This window comes from Rhipicephalus microplus, chromosome 2 (assembly GCF_043290135.1).
Source record: "Rhipicephalus microplus isolate Deutch F79 chromosome 2, USDA_Rmic, whole genome shotgun sequence".
Taxonomy (NCBI): domain Eukaryota; kingdom Metazoa; phylum Arthropoda; class Arachnida; order Ixodida; family Ixodidae; genus Rhipicephalus; species Rhipicephalus microplus.
In genome coordinates, this window is record NC_134701.1 from 206,088,647 (window position 1) to 206,108,870 (window position 20,224).

General features: G+C 45.0%; 1 protein-coding gene across 1 annotated transcript in view; it reads left to right on the top strand.

The window, feature by feature from the left end:
- Nucleotides 1-10,810: 10,810 nt before the first annotated feature.
- Nucleotides 10,811-20,224, top strand: part of LOC119170470 (uncharacterized) — a 110,503-nt gene continuing 101,089 nt past the window's right edge. Inside the window, exons 1-3 of the mRNA XM_037421645.2 lie at nucleotides 10,811-11,188; nucleotides 11,353-11,439; nucleotides 19,587-19,699. Coding sequence (XP_037277542.2) covers nucleotides 11,149-11,188; nucleotides 11,353-11,439; nucleotides 19,587-19,699 — 240 coding nt within the window. The 5' untranslated portion in view covers nucleotides 10,811-11,148. The remainder of the gene's footprint in view (nucleotides 11,189-11,352; nucleotides 11,440-19,586; nucleotides 19,700-20,224) is intronic.

Sequence of the window (20,224 nt, forward strand, 5' to 3'; positions counted from 1 at the left end):
ATTTATTTTTGTAACATTGGATTGCGCGTGTGCAATGGAAAATAAGGATAATTTCTGTCTCGTATCATGCTGATGTTTTGTTCCTCAGTGTGTTGATTGGTGCTGTATTCAATATTTGTGCAGTGAATCGCAACCTTTATTTAGGGCATAATTTTCTGCAAGTATATTTATTTCTGGCCCCCTATGAAAATGCTTGAATGCAGGAATATTGAGGCTCGAGGTATTCTGGCCTCATTAAAATTTAAATTTGTATTCATTTATTGCCCCCTTTTGTACCACTGCACGAGATGCATTGGTGGGATGGATGCTGTGAAAACTTTCGTTTAGAACCGCTCACTGAAAGCCATCCAGTGACTTTATAGTGCCTTTTGGTTTTAGCAAGCTTGCAGTTGTATAGTGCAAAATTGCTGCTTTGTTTTTGTGTGTCATACAGAGTGCATAGTTTGTTGTCTCTGGGCCGCACTTTCACTATATACCTTGAAATTGTTTACCAGCAAGATTTTATGAGACTTCTCTTATTCGGCAACATATTCATGTATAATTTGTGTGTCTTTTCAATAAATTGAGCCTATTATGTGATTATGCAGCTGTTGCATTATAGTATTTTTCTTGTGTGTAAACGAGTCCAAACATGAAATATCTTCTGCTGCAATTTGTTCCTTTTAGCACCACGTGAGTGTGTGTATCCAAATGCTGAAATTGTTGTTTTCTTTTGCTGTTGTTTGTATTGGTGTCCATCCCAGGAAGAATTTTTCGATACAATTCACTATCTTAGGGCTTGGATTTCTTCATTCCTGATATTTATTCTCCGGAAAACCAGAATTTGATGCTGTCACAGAGGTGTTTGATTTCTCCTTTGTATGTTTGTTTTGAGACACTTCTCGCACAGTTTTCATTTTTTTTTAATGTTCTTTGAGTTTTTGCACTTTAGGTAGTAATGTATTTTGCTAATACAAGTTACCTTCTGGCATATTCTCAGTACACTCGGAGTGCAAGGCTTTCTTGAAGAGAATCAAATCAAGTGAGCGCTTCTTGAATCCCCATATATACCAGAACGCCATACCAGAATCCCCATATATGCCATATATCCCGCACCCAGGCTCCCGGAAAATACTTTCGCTCTCGGACACCATTTTGCTGTGGACTGCCAAGGCATGTATAAATTGTGGCGAGTTAACAAGGCAAGTGGTAACTCTGAGACTTTAAAATGTAAAAAAGCGCCTATTCATGCCGCTTACACATACTAGAAGTTGTTTGAACACCACTGCGCCGTCTTAAGATGCGAAAACAACCATGCGAGAGAAAGAGGTTACTCAGCACTGTCTGCGGAAATCACAGCACAACGTGGTAATTGTATCATTATGGTGTTTTAAGCATGCACAGATATCCATCTGCTACAAAAATAACTAGCTTCACTGCCAGTGGATAATTTCAACCAGCAGGAAAAACTACGAGCCCATTACAAGTGCAAAAGTAAGTACAGTTGCTGCACGCATTAAGGTACCAGCCTGTTTCTCAAGGTATTAGTGTTCTTCCTTCAATGTCTTGTCTTTCATTGTGATAGATTGGAGACTTTTCCTTTGTTATATTAAATTTTAAATGTAACGTTATGTAATTTTTCCAATAAGAATGCTGTTGTAGGAAGTGCAAGAATTGGAACAGTGCTTCAATGCAAATTTTGTTAATATCTAAAGCAACATAGAATAGTATCCTCAAGTTACAGCAGGTAGTTGAAGCACGTAGAGAGTAGGATGCATTCAGGCACATTACTTATAACCTTTTTCTGGGTTAGTCGTGAGCTTAGGTTATCTATGAGTGATGATTCATGATTAGCTTTGTCCGTTTTCAGTGCTTATGCATGTAGAGGGGACTTTGCCTTCTTTGTTAGGAGAGAAATTTTGCATAAACTGTAAGCTAAGACTAACAAAGCAGGCAAGCAAATAAGAACTTCTAGAAAGTCATTAAACATATAAACTATATGTTGCTGTAAAGATAGTGTTTCATGTTCAGTAGGGCAATTCGATAGTCCATCTTCAAAATCCTGCAAGCATCTTTTGGAAAAAGGACAAGTAACCCATGGCAGCGTGTGCAGTAGTTATGTGCATTGTATTGCCCATTGAGTTTCGTAGAAAACTGGTATATATTTGACTGCTTCTCTGTTGACATGGTATTTTTTTAATAGCATGCAAGGCCTGGGTCTTTGAAATGATCTGCCATGCAACGTTAAATAAAAACCCTGCTACTATGGCACAGTTTTTTTTTTTTTTTTTGCCTTCACTCACAATTACTCCCATATAGGGTTTGCGAATCTAAACGCTTGACTAACACGAAGTAGGTTAGAGGTATGCCTGTAGCCAGGTTTATTATTTTTTTTTTCAGGGTCGAGGTTAGGCATCCTCCCTGGCTACAGGCCTGTTTAGAGGAGAACATTGCGTCACGCAGCAAACGCAGCCTGCCTCAGCTTGCTCAGTGTCAGCCTGTCACTTGACGTTGAGGACGCAACGTATTGTTGGCTAGCGCAGCCTCCACGATTGGCTCCGACGACGTGCCAACCGGCGCCGATGACGCGCTGATCGCGGAGGCCACGGGTCGAGTCTGTATACTATATGTGCGTCTGTGCTGCCGGCTTGCCTGTAACCGTGACGTGCTATCACGTGTTGTGCCTACGTCAGTCGTGTTGTGCGACGCTGCTTTTCGACGTTTTGCTTCCTCTGTGATCGAGAAATACGCTTTCTACACCGTACAGTACAGCTCCGATGTAGGCATTTTAAGCAACAATTGGCCCTCGTGAGGTAGTGGCCGTGTTCGAACGCGCGGCGCCTCAAAACCACTAATTTTCTCGCGCGGCCGCGTGTTTTCGGCTCAGTATGATGCCGCGTTCGGTGCGGACACTACAACCGCGAAGGGCTGTGCGACCATTCGGGACCATGTTCGACGAAGATGAAGTTATCGTCATCACAGATGGTACGCATACATTTCCGATGAATGTTTTCTAGACCGTTGGCGTGGTGTGCAGTTTGTGTCCATTTAATGTAACGAGTTCAGCGGTTTCTCGTTTGAAGCGGTCTATTCATTGTTTAGTCGGTTAACACCATGCATGCGTTTTGGGAATCGTACGCATTATAATTTACGAAGTCGGGCGATCTTCGCGCAACTCCTTGTGCGCGAACACGCAGCTTAACACGTACGTGTGAATTATAGTTTCGTGTTCTCAATGCAGAAGAGATAGAGGTCAAATATGCAGCAGCACTGCACGTTTATTTTGATTCATGTTAACTGCGTCTCATGCATACGGCAGCTTTTCGCGTCTCATGCACGTGCGCGGCCGCGCTAGTCCGTGTCAGCGCGGCAGTGGTATATGAAGATTTGACATTATTAGTTATGCCGTTGTGGATTAGCTTATCCAATCAAATAGTTAATAATTGTAATAGCCGAGAAAATATATAATGCTTATTTATTAAACCAGTCGTTATTAATCGCATTACGCGAGAAACTAAAGTCACAAGAGTTAATTCCTAATGAAACCGCGTGTGCTTCCTTGTACTTGTGTGTCCTCGGCTCGGGAGGACAATACTGCAATTGTTCCTTTTGCTGCCATACAGATCCAGATAGACCTTGAACCGCAAAAGAGTGGCTACTTGGACTGGTTGGTATTGCATTTTGAAAGAAATTTGGTTTTCTTAGGTGGTGGTGATGGTGAAAACATATTTATTTATTTATTTACATGAAATTTTCTGCGGAGAAGCTCCGAGTAGTCGGACATACTTGGCTCGCGGTGGGGAGGCCCTTAGTCCAGGGCTCCGCTTGCAGCAGCCGCTCTGCGGGCCCGGTTGATCAGACTCAACTGATCTTCCAGGTTCTCGCTGGCCAGCAGCTCCTCCCATCGCTCCGCTGTTGGATTTTGTACTGGTTGTAAGGCTGTCATGGCCTGACACTCCCACGTGACGTGGTACAGAGTGGCTTTAGCTGAACACCATGGGCAGAGAGAAGAGTATGCCGAGGGGTGCATTTTACTCAGGATGTGCAAATTTGGAAACGTGCCGGTTTGAATTTGCCTCCAGCTGACCGATTCCTCTTTATTTAGTGTTCGGTGTGGTAGCGAATAAGCTTTCCTAAGTCCTCTGTAATGGTTTAGGATGGCCGAATAGTCGCAAGGGACCGGAACGAGTTCCTCAGGGGCGGAGTTGGAAGGTGCTCGGCTCGCATACCCTCGAGCTACCCTATCCGCTGCCTGATTCCCCTCCAGTCCCATGTGGCCCGGAGTCCATATAATCCGATGCCAAATTCTGAGTGGATGTGTAACGGAATGCTCGCCAGTGTCTGTAACGCTCATGATGACGCTGAGAGCGGGTTGGCTGATGCGCCCCTGTAGGTAGTTGCGGCAAGCTGCTTGAGAGTCCGTGAGAACTGTCAGCGACCTTCGTTGTCTGTAGCCGAGGGCGAGAGCGAGCGCGATGGCAGTTTCTTCAGCATCGGTGATGTTGCGACACCGCACGGAAGCGCTGGTACGTTCTGTGAGTGTGTGGTCCACGACTGTGGCTACAGCCTTATTGTTTGCATGGTCGTAGTTGGCGGCGTCAACATAGTACGTAGTGTTTTTGTGTGCATAAGTTCGCTCGAGGGCTTCCACTCTGGCTTCCCTCCGGCCCTGATGTAGTCGGGGATCCATATTGCGGGGGATGGGAGCGACCTTATAAGTGGCACGAAGTTGGTCCGGAATGGGCTTGCGACGAGCTGCGTCGTGAAACTGGCTGATGTAGCCGAGGCGTAGGAGCAGGTCACGGCCTGTAGGTGTTTGCTTGAGCCGTTGCAGTTGTGTGGCGAGTTGCGCTTCACAAAGTTCTTCAAAGGTGTTGTGTAGGCCCAATGCGAGGAGCTCGCTAGAAGGAGTACCCGGTGGTAGATTGAGTGCCGCTTTGTAGGCCTTGCGGAGCATTGCGTCTACTTGGCCCTGTTCGCTCTTGGTGAGGCGTTGGTAGGGCAAACTGTATGTCACCCTACTGACCACGAGGCTACGTATGAGTTTCAGGGTGTCCTCCTCGCGCATGCCATGGCGACGAGTGGCTACCCGAGATATCATTCGGGCCACTTGCAGTGTAGTGGTGCGGAGAAGGGAAAGTGTGTGATTCACATGGCGGTTCGATTGTACCCACATGCCTAATATTCGAATGGTGGATTTCTCTGGGATTTGTTTGCCAGCAAGGACAACCTGGAGGCGGGAGCCTTGGTTGTTCTGCGTCGATGGTGGGAGCTTGCGTCGATAAATTCGTAGAACCTCAGATTTTTCTGTTGCACAGGCCAGGCCTCGTGCCTGCGCGTATTGTTCGACGCATGTGGCTGCCTGCTGCAGGTTATATTCTTTTTCTCCAAGGGACCCCCGCGTGGCCCAGACGGTGATATCGTCCGCATACATTGCGTGATGGATGCCATCGATGCGGTGGAGTTCATGTGCCAGGCCAACCATAGCTACATTAAAGAGTAGCGGGGAAATCACTGAGCCCTGCGGGGTGCCCTTGTTCGGAACCTTGATAACATCTGATCGGTTGGAGCCGAGACCGACTGTGGCAGTGCGGTCCGACAAGAAGGCGTGAACATAACTGTGGACGCGCTGCCCACAATGAAGGGCCTCGAGGCCCTCAAGTATGGCCTGGTGGCTAACGTTATCAAATGCGCCTTTAATGTCTAAAGTCAAGATAATGTTTTCTCCTTGCTGGGGGGCGTTATCAATGACTTCTTTTAATTGTAGCAGTACATCTTGCGTTGAAAGATGTGCCCGGAACCCGTACATTGAGTGCGGGAAAAGGTCATTGTCTTCGAGGTAATCTTGCACGCGATTAGTGATGACGCGCTCGAAGAGTTTCCCAAGGCAGGAAGTGAGGGATATTGGTCGGAGGTTTTCGATCTGAAGTTTTTTGCCCGGCTTCGGTATCATTATGACCTCCGCGTGCTTCCATTCAGGAGGAAGCGTGCCACGTTGCCAATGATCATTGAAAAACGCCGTGATTTCTTGTACGGCGCTGTCGTTGAGGTTCCTGATAAGGGAGTACGTGATTCCGTCTGCCCCAGCAGCTGTGTTGCGATTGCTGCTGCGAATGGCTGCGTAAACTTCGTCCACCGTTATTGGTCGGTCGAGAGTGTCATTGGCACGTCCACGATACGCAGCTTGAGATGCGGGTGGGTAGAAATCGCCAAAGCATTTTCGCCGGACTTAATCCAGCAGCTCATCGTCAGTACCCTCAAAGGCGTGTATGAGGCGCATGACTGACTTATTCGTCTCATTTTTTGTGTGAGTGGGGTCCATCAAAGCGCGCAAAATGTGCCACGTGCGGGCCGTGCCCAATGAGCCTCGAAGAGAGTCGCTAAACTGGGCCCAATTGAGTCGCGCCAGTTGTGTAGCGTACTGCTCTGCCTGAGTGGTGAGTGTGGCGATCCTTAGCTTGAGGCGTCGGTTATGTTTTTGCGTCCTCCATCTGCGGATGAGGCTCCTTCTGGCTTCCCACAGATGTAGCAGATGGCCGTCCACTTCCGGCAGTGCAGGTGTTCCGTTAATGGTGGTGGTCCAACGCTCTCGAATTTCTTTAAGTTGGGCGCACCAGTCGGTGAGGCTTGTGAGGCTGTCGAGTGAATATTCGCTCTCACGACGAAAGGCGTCCCAGTTTGTGATGCGTGCTTCTCCAATAGACCGACGCACTGCGCTCGCTGTAACTTTTGTGCGGAGAATGAAGTGGTCGCTGCCCAAGGATTCCTGCAGGTTGTCCCAGTTATAGTTTGCACGGCCACGGGCGAAGGTGAGATCGGGGCAAGTGTCCCTGCACACATTGTTGCCGATCCGGGTAGGGAACGCGGGATCCGTAAGCAGTTCAAGCTGAAATTTTTCAGTGGCAGCCGCAAGCTGTTTGCCTTTGACATCCGAACGGTTGTAACCCCAGCGTTCGTCGAGAGCGTTGAAGTCGCCGAGCAGTAAAATTTCTTTTCCCTGGGCCAATCGGCAGGCACCTTGGACGAGGGCATGGAAATCAGTGGTTTTATGCTTTGGGGCGCTATATACGTTGACAATGATGATACTTCGCTTTTCTCCTTTCTTTTTTTGCCTGAGAACTAGCTCCACAATCACATGTTCTATGTTGGTGTCTGGGATATTGTCTAAGCCAACTGCGGTTAGCGCTTTGTCAATCAGGATGGCCGCTTTGCCCTTTGTTTGGCTATTATAGGACTCATAACCTGAAAATATGGGTGGCGTTCCGGGCTCCTGAAGCGCTATGACATCTGGCCGAGCAAGGTGTGTGTTAATGTACTGTTGGAGGAGGCTCCGCTTTCTGCGGAAGCCGCGGCAGTTCCATTGCCAGACTTCTAAATGTTCGCCAATGAGTGGGGCTGTGCTGCCCATGGTTAATTCGTTGAGTTGAAAGGCGTGGGTATCGGAATCTCGGCTTGCGACGCTGATGTAGGAGTGAGGGTGAGGGCGCTGGGTGTCAATGCGGGGGTAGCGAGGATTTCGGATGCATGTGATTCCAATCCTAGTCTATGGTAACCTTGATCTGTCGTGGCGTGCGAGCTACGAGTGGCCCTCTTCCTGCGTATGTTTTCGCCTGTTTCAGCAATTTGCGCCTCGAAGCGTGTCTCGAGAGAGTCGAGGCGTTCTCCGAACTGCGTGAATACGGCACTGAATTGTTGCGATAGCTGCTGCGCGAGCGTTGAGAACATTTCGCGTAACTCTTCGCGTGTGACTGTGGTGCCCGACGCAGCAGGAATTGATAGCGCCGTTTTAGGGGTCTTCTGTCTCTTGGGGGAGGTTGGGGTTTTTTTTTCGGGGGAGTCGGGCGGCGATCCAAGACGCGCCATTAGGGCATGAAGTTGAGAACTGTCCTTTGCTTGACGTGCCCTGACGGCCGTCAGCTCCTGTTTGAGTTTTATGTTTTCCGCGAGAAGGTGTTCGTATGCGGTGGACAGGGTATTGAGTGGAGCGATGGGAGAATCTACATTTGCTGACCAGCTCACCTTATTGTCGGCACCGGCTGATGGAGTGGGATTGGGCTTCTCATTATGCTTGCTGGAGGCGTGCTGGGACTGTTGACAGGTGGGTTGCTGCTGCTGCCCCTTGGTCATCTGGTTCTTCGGATGCTGTCGCTGCTGTGGCTGCTGCTGTTGGCCAGGTTCTACAGAAGGGAGGGGCGGGAAGGACTGTGACCTCGAGCGTGAGCGGGAGTGGCTGCATGAGGTCTCGTTTTCCTTGCTGAACCACCTACGTTTGGGAGTGGGTGGGTTACGATGGGGGTTGCGGCCCCTGGCTGGTGATGCTGGTTGAGGAGGTGGCCGTGGGCGCGGGGCCTTCAGTCTCTGAGAGCACTCTTTCGCGCCCGTTAAGTGGGCATCTCCACACAAGTGACATTTGGGAGCACAGGGGTGACCGTCAACGGGGTTGAGGATATCACACTGCCGACACACGGGAGTGTTTGGCGTGGGGCATACGTCTGAGCGGTGCCCTGGTTGTAAGCAGACTTGGCAGGCTTGTCGCGTCGGCTTGTACGGATGGCAGGCCACCTCCCCACCGTAATACAGTACATATCGGGGCAGAAGGGGGCCTTCAAAAGTGATCACGGCAGATTTGGTAGCACCAAGCATTCGTGCACTGTGCACTGTCACTCCCTGCGTGCGCACGCGGAGGTTGGCGGTGAGTTCTTCCGGAGTTGTGCCAGGGTCTATCCCATGAATAACTCCCCGCAAGGTGCCCTCAGGGGCCGCCACATAGGTATTGAATTCGTAGGTCTTCCTCTCAAGCGTGAGGGTGGTGATCCGACGAAGAATTTCGGCCGTCTCAACATGTGGCGTGCTGGCAATGATGATGTTCGATCCGGGGCGAGTACGTATAATGAAATGATCACCAGTACAATGTTGTCGAGAATTGCCCGCCAGTGCTACGGCTCGGGAGATTTGATGCGTAGTGAAGTTCCGAATGGCCAGGCCCTTTTTCGGGCGCATGATGATCTTTATGTCCGCGCGTGGAAGCGGCGGCAGCTTCCGTCGTAGCTGGCGCGGCTTCGTTACGGGTGGTGGTGTTCGCGCCGGTGCGACGCCGGCCGCGTCTGCCTGCGCAGCAGGAGCGCTCGCACCCGCAGCTGCCCCGGCGTTGACGTGGCTGGGCGGAGTGCTTGCAGGACCGGCCCGCTACATCAATTCCGCTCGAGCTTTGTCGAATTTTTTCTGGCGTTGACGCTGGCGACGGGAAATCGCCAGTTTCCAGTTGGCGTCGGTGTCGCTCGCCGGTCCCAGCGATGCAGACGATGTAGGATCGTGCACGGCAACTTCATCTTCGCTTGCCGAGGTGAGCTCGTCGAGGTCGAGAGATTCCGTGTTAACATGGGTGTCGTTGGGGCTGAATGAAGGTTGAACGCATCCGGTAGTAGTCACGTCAGCAGTTGGCGTAGTGCTAGCGTCCATATTGTTGTGGAAGGGGTCCCGCCGTTAGGCCTAGTCACCCGTACTCGCACAGGCGAGCTGGGTCGATGCTTAGGCCCAGCGCTCACATGGGTTCTTCTGGAGGCGATAGAGAAAAATGGAGATGCTCTACAGCCTCGGGAAGGGTGTGCGGTTCCCCGGACAGTTAAAACTTGATATCCGACACAGTGCCGGCGACGATATCGAAGTCTGGTTTTCTTAGTGCGCAGGGAGCGTTGAGAAAGAAGATAGAGCCGTGATATAGGACAGAGAGCACACTTACGACCAATTTTATTGCACGAATGGCGAGAATATATATACAGTCAAGAGGGCGAGGAGATCCCACACAGATGAAAATACAAGTGATAACGCATGCGCCAGACCACATTATTCTAATCTTAAAATGACAACTTAACTGAAAAGATGCTTGTATTCATTATACAACAGATTTATGGGCGGCGCACGGACGCACTCAGTTCCTGCTTTACGAATGAAAAAAAAAAAGCCTCATATATTTCACGTGCCCTCTGGTCCTTATATCTTGCCATTACTTGGCATTCATCAAAATTCAAGTGGCTGCCCACTGATCCGCCCATCCAGATTTGCAAGGCGATCGTTAGACAGCGCCCCGTCTGACCGATGTAGTGTCGACCACATGATAAATCAGATACGTACACAACGCCTATAATACATTCTACAAACATCTTAGCGTGCTTCCTATTGCACGTAACACTTAAAGATCCTTCGCTGTTAACTATCTTACAAAGAGAGCTCAGCTGCGGTAATTAAATGTTGTCTTCACGGCAAAAAATAAGCCGTCTCTTCTTTTCTCAAACGTTCCCTGCGCACTAAGAAAAGCAAATTTCTTTCAATAGAGCTTGAAACGTGTCGAATTAGTGGACTGCGATTGGCTCCATTTTGAAACAATCGCCACCAAAAGATCTGATCACGATCGAAAGTGCGATCCCCCAAGAACTCTGTGATCGGCACATTGCAAGCAGCGCACCCAGCGGTCGGTTTCACAACGCTCTTCACATCCACACTTGCTTGGCGCGAGCAGCGATCTCACGGGCATCTGCGTTTAGTTGGGCGTGCCGATACTACGTCATGGCAAGTAGTGGTCGTAAAACGCGAAACGGAACGTGTTCTTGCTGGCGGTGTGCCTGCTCTTGGCTTTAGCTGGTGTCAGCGCGCACTTACAGGCGCTAATTTTTGACATGTTCCTAGCTATCGAAATGATCTTTGCAATGTATGACGCAGTACCGCCGTGAGCAATGACAGTAGCATAAGAAGTGCCGTGTCCCAGTACCCCTCCGCCGTCTAGTCATTTATGAGATTTGGCCGCGCCGTTTCGAAGTTTAGTTCCACCGGCAAATAAGCATTGTAGACCTTTTGGCACAGATATGCGATAGTTCGTCATTTTGACCACTGTGTACACTCGTTTACCTTTTAACGATGTGATACTCGAGCGATCTGCCCGCAGTCGTTAGTAAATGTTTACTTAGAGCGCGGTTACTTCAGTCAGATTGTCGCGATTTGCTCGACTAGCGGGAATCGCTAAACACATTTTGGCGCCGATTCAGCAGGTTAACTTAATACTCCATTCGCCGTTAAAATGTCTTGGAACGCATGTCCGCACACGCTTAAGGAAGACTTGTTCATAGTTTAACATAACGGCGTTTGTTTAGCTCCTGAAGAGACAAGATCGCCACCATGGCCAACCGCGAGGAAGCAAGCTCCAGCAAAATGCCTGGTAACTAAACTGTCTTCGCATTCACTAGTGGGAGCCGCGTATGCGCTGTTTAACAAATGTGTTAGTATAAGTTATACCTGATCTTCACTGAGGCTACGCTCGCAGACGTTAGCCACGTGTCTTTATATCTTCACTGAAGCTTTCTTAATTGCGCTATGTTTCAGATGAAGAACCTGCTCCGGCGAAGGCCGACACAGTCGTTCTATGGATGAGCTCTGAGAACAGCGCAGTGCGGCGTGCCCCTCTTAGTCGTAAGCAACGTATATCGAACTGTCATCGAACTTGGTGACTTACCATTCTTTCTGTGCTCACACATGAAGTTCGCGGCATCGGTCTGCCAGATGCGGCTTTTCGTCGTCAGTAACGTTTGTCTGGCACGTTTGTTTTGTAGAGATGTATGGGACCTTTTAGTGCTTTTTTTTTCTTTGGCTCCTACATTCAACTGTCATTTGTGTCGCGCATAATCTGTATAATGTCACTGTCTCTCCTTGCAGCCAAGAAAAATATGAATGGATGTACTCTGCTGTTGCTTACCGAGCAAAAAGCCTTGTGTGCTTGCTGTGTGATGGTCAGCCATCTAGTTAAACTCGTAAGAATTCACTCTGATCGGGATATTATCGAAGCACGAGTATTATTACGTGCAAAATGGTCAAGTGTTGGTACCTGGTGAGCGACTGCACGATGGGCAGAGTAGCATAAAATGTTTAGCGTAACCAGTGTGAAGGGCCTGGTGTGATCTTTCGTGGGGATGGGACGGGAGGGACTTCATTATATGTAGCTATAAGCAAATTTTACATTGACCAACAGCAAGTCTGTTTCAGTTCAAATATTTTATTTATTCATTAATATATTTCCAACACAAAACGTTTGTGGGTTCCCCGGGCAAAAAAGCTGTTAAAAGCAGCTTGAGGAGACCTGGGGGACCGTATAGGCAGCAGTGAATGGATATTCGTAGAGAAAAAAAAAACGATATAACTTATACAACTTGTTATATTAACAACAAAGGTACGAAAGAAAAAGTAATAAAAAGATACAACATAATGCACTCATACCACGAAATGGATGTTACAAGAAAATGCACATTCACATTCAACACACCAATATAAAGGAAACTGAATAAGATAGGTACATGCAGGAAATGCGAACATTTGAAACATATAATAATGTTTGATAATGCAAGAAAAATGGTATGGCGACATACATGAGCTTATGCTGTGATGGCTGTGTGCTCATTTATTAGTAGTAGTCTTATTTGTTCTTTAAATTGATAGAGTGGAACATCAAAGTTTATTTTAAAGGCACATGGTTTATTAGAGGGGTATCTGATAACTGAGGACTGATCTCCCATAATTTGTACGTGTTCGTGGTATTGGTGTCTGCTTATGGCGTAGAGGATAACGTGCCGTTTCATGTGCAATGTCTAGCAAATTATGTTTATGTATGTGCATGAGGAGTTTACAGTCATATAAATTGCTTGCTTTAAGCAAATTATGCTTAATAAATAAGGGATTTGTTGGTAAGTCTTTTGGCTCACCAGAATAATTCTCATATAGCCTGAGCACTTTCTTTTGCATTGTTTCCAGTTTTTTTGTAATTAGAAGTTGTTGTGGTACCCCAGACAAGTGTGTAATATGATAACCGGGAGTAGAAATGCGCATAATACATCACATTTTTAGATGTAAAGGAATTAAGTCAGAAAGTTTGACAAACATCGACAGCTTTGCTTAGTTCTGAAGTGAGTTTATTGATGTGTGTATTCCAGGACATGCTTTCTTCAAACCATACACCTAAAAATTTGACATTTTAGCCACTCAGAAACAGTGTCCTGAAACGTTAGCGTAATCTGGATATCACATGGTTTATTAGGGTGCCTAAAGAGGACATAATTAGATTTCTTTATATTTAGGGCTAATTTATTTGCATGAAGCCATCCGTCCAGCTGAACAAGATATTCGTTTATCATTTTCTCTAACTGAATAAGTCTGGGCACTGAAAAAAAGACGTTGGTGTCGTCAGCGAACATTACTAACTTTGGGGAGTTTGGAACGTCAAATAGGTCTTTAACATACAATATAAATAACAAGGGTCCCAGGATCGACCCTTGGGACACTCTTTGTTTTATGGTGGTAGTAGGGGGGGGGGTAAAATTATCAATTTTGATACACTGTTTTCTACAGGAAAGGCAACTCATTAAAAGATTTTAGGCGACCCCACGAATGCCATAATCATTGAGCTTCAATAGAAAAATGTCGTGATTAATGCAATCAAATACAGGTCAATGATACAGGTAAATGCATTACTTAGATCAATAAAAAGATCTGCACTCTAAAGTTTTTTTTCAAACTCATGAAATATTTTATCCTTAACATGTAATAAGGCTAGCTCACTGGTTTTATTTTTCTGGAAGCCATACTGTGCGTCATTTATTATGTGTTGCTTATTTATGAAATTGACAGGATGCAAATTTATTACATTTTGAAATACCTTAGATAACACGGGTAGCACAGAAATTGGCCTGTAATTACATATATCATTAACAGCGCCACCCTTATATGCGGGGCATATGCGAGCAAGCTTTAGATCTGAGGGGAAGATGCCAGTTTCAGGCATTCTATTAATATGTGTTAATGGTAAAGATATAAGAGCCAATACATATTTAATGGTTAAGGCACATAATTCATCAATTCCTGCAGAAACGTTGGTTCTAATTTTAGCTACTAATTTTTCCACCTCTTGTTGTCTTGTCGTTCAGCAAGCTTGCGCGTTTATGTATGACATAACAGGCCTCATAACTGAGATTTGTTTGTAGTGCACCGACATTAGTAAAGTATTCATTCATTTTGGTGAGTGCTTCCAATTCTGTTTTAGTGTGGGCAAAAGCTGTAATGCTAATACGACGTTTAACTTTCGAGTTGTTAGATAAATTGTTTACTTTGTTCCACAGCTTTCTAGGTTCATTAAGTATACTAGAAAAAAGGGTTTGATAGTAGCAAGTCCTAGCTTGTTTCAAGTCGGCATTTAACTTATTACGGTATTTTTTAAATGCGCTAAGTAGAGCAGCGCCACGTGTGTGTACAAATGCGTGGTACATTCTGTTTTTATGTTTTATTGGTTTGTACAAACACCCATTAATCCAAGGCTTGCGAATTTTTTTTTTTCTACGGAATGGAACAAGTGGGAAATTTCGGTCATAGATCACCCTAAGTGTTTCATAAAAAAGATGGTATGCTTTATCGGGGTATTTTTCTGCGTAAACAAAGTTCCAGATTGTGGTTTCCAGCGCATGATAAAATTTGTTAAGCTGATGAGAGTTCATTTTACGATAATGTGGCTTTTCATCAGAGTCCTGCCTTACACTGTCAAGTGGCAAAAATGTGAAGATAGGCAGGTGATCGCTGACGTCGAGGGATAATGTACCGCTGGTACAATTATTACTGGGGGCGTTAGTGATACTAATATCGAGCAAAGTTGCGCTGTAGTCGGTAAGACGTGTAGGTTGTGTGGTGACATTGGAACAAGCATAGGAGTTTAGAATAGTTTTCAGCTGCTCGCAAGATCGCTTCCCACTGAGCATGTCGACATTTACATCGCCCATGATAAGGAATGGACAGTGCATCCAATGAAGTTCATGCAATAGCTTTTCTATAAAAGTGAAAAATTCAGACTTATACCCAGTGGGAGGTCGATAAACAGCCGCAACTATTACATTTTGTGCACACATTGTAAGACGCTCGATATGAGGTGTGATACAGGTGAAATTGTCGATAACATCGTAAGAGAGGGTATCTTTAACATACATACTGATGCCACCACCTCGATTTGAAGAACGAACAATGCCATTATGAACATAATTCGCGAACTGTGGTGGGCTATCTTTCAGAGTCAGCCAAGATTCCGTAATATACAAAACATAGAATTTGCTTTCACAATTATTCAGGAACAGGCCGATGTGATCTGTTTTATTTCTAATGCTACGAGCATTAATATGTTATGCAGTGAATTGTTTAGATAGCACTTTGAAGACGTGCAAAAGTTTATCTTAATCATAATATTGGCAATCTGAAGCACTGTCCATTTAGGAGTAATTATAAATCCTAAATTCTCAGGTAATTATTAATGCATCTATCTATACCTCTACGACAGCAGATTGCAAGTCTCTCTGATGTTTTCGATTTCTTCGCAAAGATTTTCCCTGCCTGCGTCCAAACGAATCGCCAGCCAAGTTTACGTTTCTTAGCCACAGCAGCACCAAGAAACTGTTACCTCCTCGACAGGTTAAGTTTTCATTGACAAAGATTGGAGCTGATGTCCTGAAACTGATTTTCTTAGCCGAGGGCTTTACTTTTCTGGCCTTCATGAGAACGGCATTTCGTTTGTCACGTCGCAAGATATGGCCATCCTTATGACAGGTGGTAATGTCAGATTCCGAGATTGGTTCCTGGATTGCGGCACATACTTTTTTCACAATGTCAAGTGGCTCTCCTTCATTTGGCACACCTTTAATTTCAAGGTTGTTGGCATGGGTATATTGTTCTAGCTCTTCCACTTTTGTTTGTAGCTGTCGATTTTCTGTCACAAGTTGCTCGTTTGCCTTCCGTGTTGCTAGTCCATCGCGCAAAGCCTTCAGTTCATGTGAGAGCAAATTGACATTGTCACAAGTCTCACTACAGTGATCGATACTCTGTTTGAAACCATGGAGCTCGGCCCGAATTTCTCTCTTAAAATCTTCAAACGCTTTGCTAATATCCTTTGTCATGTCAGAGAATACAGGCACAGTAGTTTGGCAACAGTGCAAAAATCAACTCTAATCGTTTTAACACAAGTGAAACAACGCACACCTGCGTGAAAAAGTATACAGTATCAGGTGATGTGAAGTTGTTGCGCACTGCCGACAAACTGGAAGATCACCTGGTGGGTGGTCCGTATATAAATGCAGGGTCTAGGAGCTGCGTGACATGTGCACGAGCAGTGTCCTTGCCTCCACCATCAGCAGCTGATGCAGCCGCTGACCGACGAATCCGATCGTTTTTTTGCTTCAAAATGCAGTTTCAAACGGGGGCACTGTACCATAAGGAAAAGTTGCTGTGCTGTAACACTTCATGTATGAGTGGCTTCTCACACCGAAGGATGACTGCCATCGACTGTGCTCAGGCTATTCTAATTAGTTTGCCGAACTATAGACTGTTATCATCATCCACCAATGCACTTTCCTGCACAGCGTTTCCGCCCTCTTAATGGTAGTACCTGTTGTGCTTCACGTGAACTAGAGGTCCTAATTGCGTGTGCTGAGGTTTGCATATTATGCTTGTTTATGTCAAAAAAGCCGATTCTACATTTTCCATGTCTCAGGGCAAGCAAACTATGCTCGATAAAACTTGCATTGGGTCTAGTTGGTACATAGCAAGCTATGCTCGAACGGGCTGTTAGCAGTAAGTGACTAGCCGCCATTATTTGGGCTACCTGCATAGCACGAAAACCAGCTTTACAATCATAAAAAGGGTCTATTACTGATGTAGCTGTGGTCTGACATCACTATAGATTGGTATCGTGCAAGTATATTCGCAACTAGCCAAATGTATCGTCATGAGTTAATCTGTTAGCATATGCCATTCAGACAATTAGTGTCTGAGACCATCTTTGCGAAATCACTGTCTAACGCAATCTTGAGTGCATGAGCTGTTTTAGCACCGACATTTTCGTACGGCAATAGAGGTACCTATTTAAGCAACAAAACATTGTTTTTATTGTTTCATAGCCATGTACAACGTTGATGATGTAATATATTTTTACCTGATCGAAAGGTTCCCAATCAAAACCTCAACTGAAGTACTTGGTCTTTGTTGCGAGAAAAGTTTCTAAATGATGCATCGTGATAACTCAATGCCTTTTGGATTCTTGCTGAACATGTCACGTGTTAAATTTTTCTTGCTTGGCCAGCCATATTTTGATGGGAGCAAGGTGGAAAAGTTACCTTGTTGAATTTTGTTTCCAAATTAATGAATACCTGTGTTGTCAGACCTAGTCCTCATATATTTCCTGTGGCGTTCCCTCTTGCTTAGTGTATAGTTTAATGTATATATGCATCTATAGTGCATATCTCTTAAGTGCATTTGCTGGAAGTGTCTCTCTAATTGTGTCGATAACTTTGCAGACTGTTTGTTGTCTGCAGGCCATGCATTTTATTAACTGTCGACTTCACTACGAGCCAAGCTCAATAATACAATATACATAAATCAGGGAAAAACTCACTTCATCCACAATATTCCAATTTTCGAAGTGGTTTGAACAAACTGAGTATGTCCATTGAAAACGAAGTGTCCACGGTTCAGTGGTCACAGCATTTGACAAAATTTAATGCGATAAATTTTCCTCCTTGCTTCCGTGATAATGTTATGGGGAAGTTTCATACACGTATAAATATGGCTGGCTGAGCAAGAAAAATTTAGTCCACAATATTTTCAGCAAATGAATGCCATTCAAAAGTTGTGTTTGTTGCATTCTTTGTGCACTGCCACAAACAACGGCACCACTTTTTGCAAGCATTCAAAAATCATACTTTCCATATTGTGCGAACATTGGTTCACAAGAATGGTTTATTCTTAGGTACTGTAAAAATAGTTCTGTACTGTTTTCTGTGGTGTTAAATAACATACCTTAGGGTGGCATAACAAACTTTGTAAGCATTAACTATAAATTCAATAAATTTTTTGAAGATGCTTTAGAAGTGTATTGAAAAAAGGAAAGTTTGAAAATATGTTGCAAAAAGCAGCAAGACACAGTCGCTCTCGGTCATAAAAATGAAATGCTCGAGTCAGTTTTTTATTAGTGGTCATGGTGAAAGGCAAGCATGAAGCTTGGAATTGAATTGTCTACTTACTAAGTAAACGCGCACACCTGTGTGAAAGTATGTGACGAAAAGAACTGAACTCATCCGTGCACTGGGCAGTGCGCAACATAAGTTCAGATGTGATCGTCACTTTCATGTTAGATTCATACAATGGCGATAAAAATCTCTCTCGATGCAAACAGCGGTGGTCTGTGTAATTTCACTCAGAAGAGTACAGTCAGCCACAAGTATCTATAGACCATGCAAACACATGGCTCAGGGCCTTTTTATGACATTTTCACTGTGCAGTAAGGGTGTTGGCAGAATTTTTTTTTTAGTACCGGAAAGGTAAAGGAAAGCACACAAGATGAGTGAGTTCCCTCAGGGAAGCTGAAAACTTGGGCACTCTGTTGTTAAAGCATCTTGTCATCTCACTTGCACCAGGGGGCCTCCTTGCACTTTTTAATCCTGAATGGTTTCGTGCTTTTCTACTTCTTCTAAATGTGCTCAAGGAAACTACAATATTGGCTGTCCTTGTACATCACAAAACTCTGGAGGAGAGGGGCAGTCGCTGTGGTGCTTCGTGTGGACTTTCTGTGTTTTTTAGGGGGGTGGGGGTTCGGAGGGAGTGTAAGAAAAGAACAGATGAATGTTTACTAGACTATTTGACTATTTGCCGTTTCTTCATGACTTGATTACACTTTGACACGCCTTCGTTCAAGTTTCATCACTTGCATGTCACGAGAACTTTCTCTCTCATGTAACAGGGTAGCTTTCTGGGAAGAATTAGTTTATATATCTCTACAAAAATTGGACGATGAACATTTCAATGCAGATTTTGTCATTCCTAAGTAATGGGTATGCCATTAAAAAAGTTCATGGACTGCAACCTTCTAGTATGAACAACTGCCCTCAGGCAGTAGTGAATCCAGAGGGAGGGAAGGGCAAGGTGCCAGGGGTTATCGCTCACCCCACAAAGCCTGTGTCAGCACCCCCGACTCCCTTCGGTGCTTGTCATCCACCTCCTATCACCAATTTGAAAAATTGAATGGGATCACTGTGAGCACACATTAACAGTATTTATGCTACCAGTGTGTATTTTTGCTGCTAAAAACAAGGTCCCCCCCCTCCGGTGTTACTTCAAGTGACTGCCCCTCCCCCTCCTAAAATGAGTCACTGGATCTGTAGCATGCTGTAAAACTGAGACATCTGTAAGGGCTGAAGTTAAGCTGTAAACATCCTCATTAAACAAAGGCTTTGTCTTTAGTTTGTCTCACTCATTGAGGTTTGTCTTATCAGTAACGGTCATTTACATACTATGTACATGCTTGATTGAAGCAAAGAAATGTACGCGAGTTTACTTTAAAAGTGGTCAGCAATTTGAATACCGAAATTAGAGTTAGAGCAAGTATTGATTATGAAACGTAACACTTAGCTAAATATTTGAAGATGAAGTGCATTTAGGCAAACCTATCCGCTTCACTTTCAGGCGACAGAATAAGTGGGAATTTTTTAAATGCTTTGTATTCACAGCTACATCAAAACACTCTTCTATGATGTTGTGCCTTGCAGATGAAGAGATTGGTAATCTCAGCGTTGTGTGCACGTCCTGCGGGGAACAGATCAATCACCATGACAAGCGCAAGGTTCATTTGCACAGACTTCTCAATGTTCTTGTCTGTAAGGTGAGTGTTTGATAGCTGTCCTGTATGGTAAAATATGCATACAAAATGGTGATTGCAATGTTGTCATGGAGGCAGCCAGAATTTGTAGATGAACACATATCTTTTCGAAAACTTACTAAAACTGCAAATTGCTCAGTTCAGAAGATCAGAGTTGTCGTACCAAATGTTTCATTTGTGCTCTTGGTCACTGTGCCGGAAAAAAAGAGTAATTAGAAAACTTGAGCGGCTCATGATAGTAGTCTATTATCTCATTTTCGCAAAAATGTAACCAATTTCACAGGCTTTATGCTATTGATTGATAACATGTTGCTGAGTTCTTAAACCTTTGAAATGCAAGTAATGTTTTCAAGTAGTGCTAATTAATGAATTATATGAACTGTTTTCTCAGACAGCATAGGCTTTTTCAGTACTGTAATCACCTTTGCAAAATGCCTCATAATCAAGCTTTAAGTCCCTGAATAAGTGTTGATAAAAATTTTGCTGACTTTGGCATCTCTATATTGAAACGGGGTTTCTTGTGAAAGT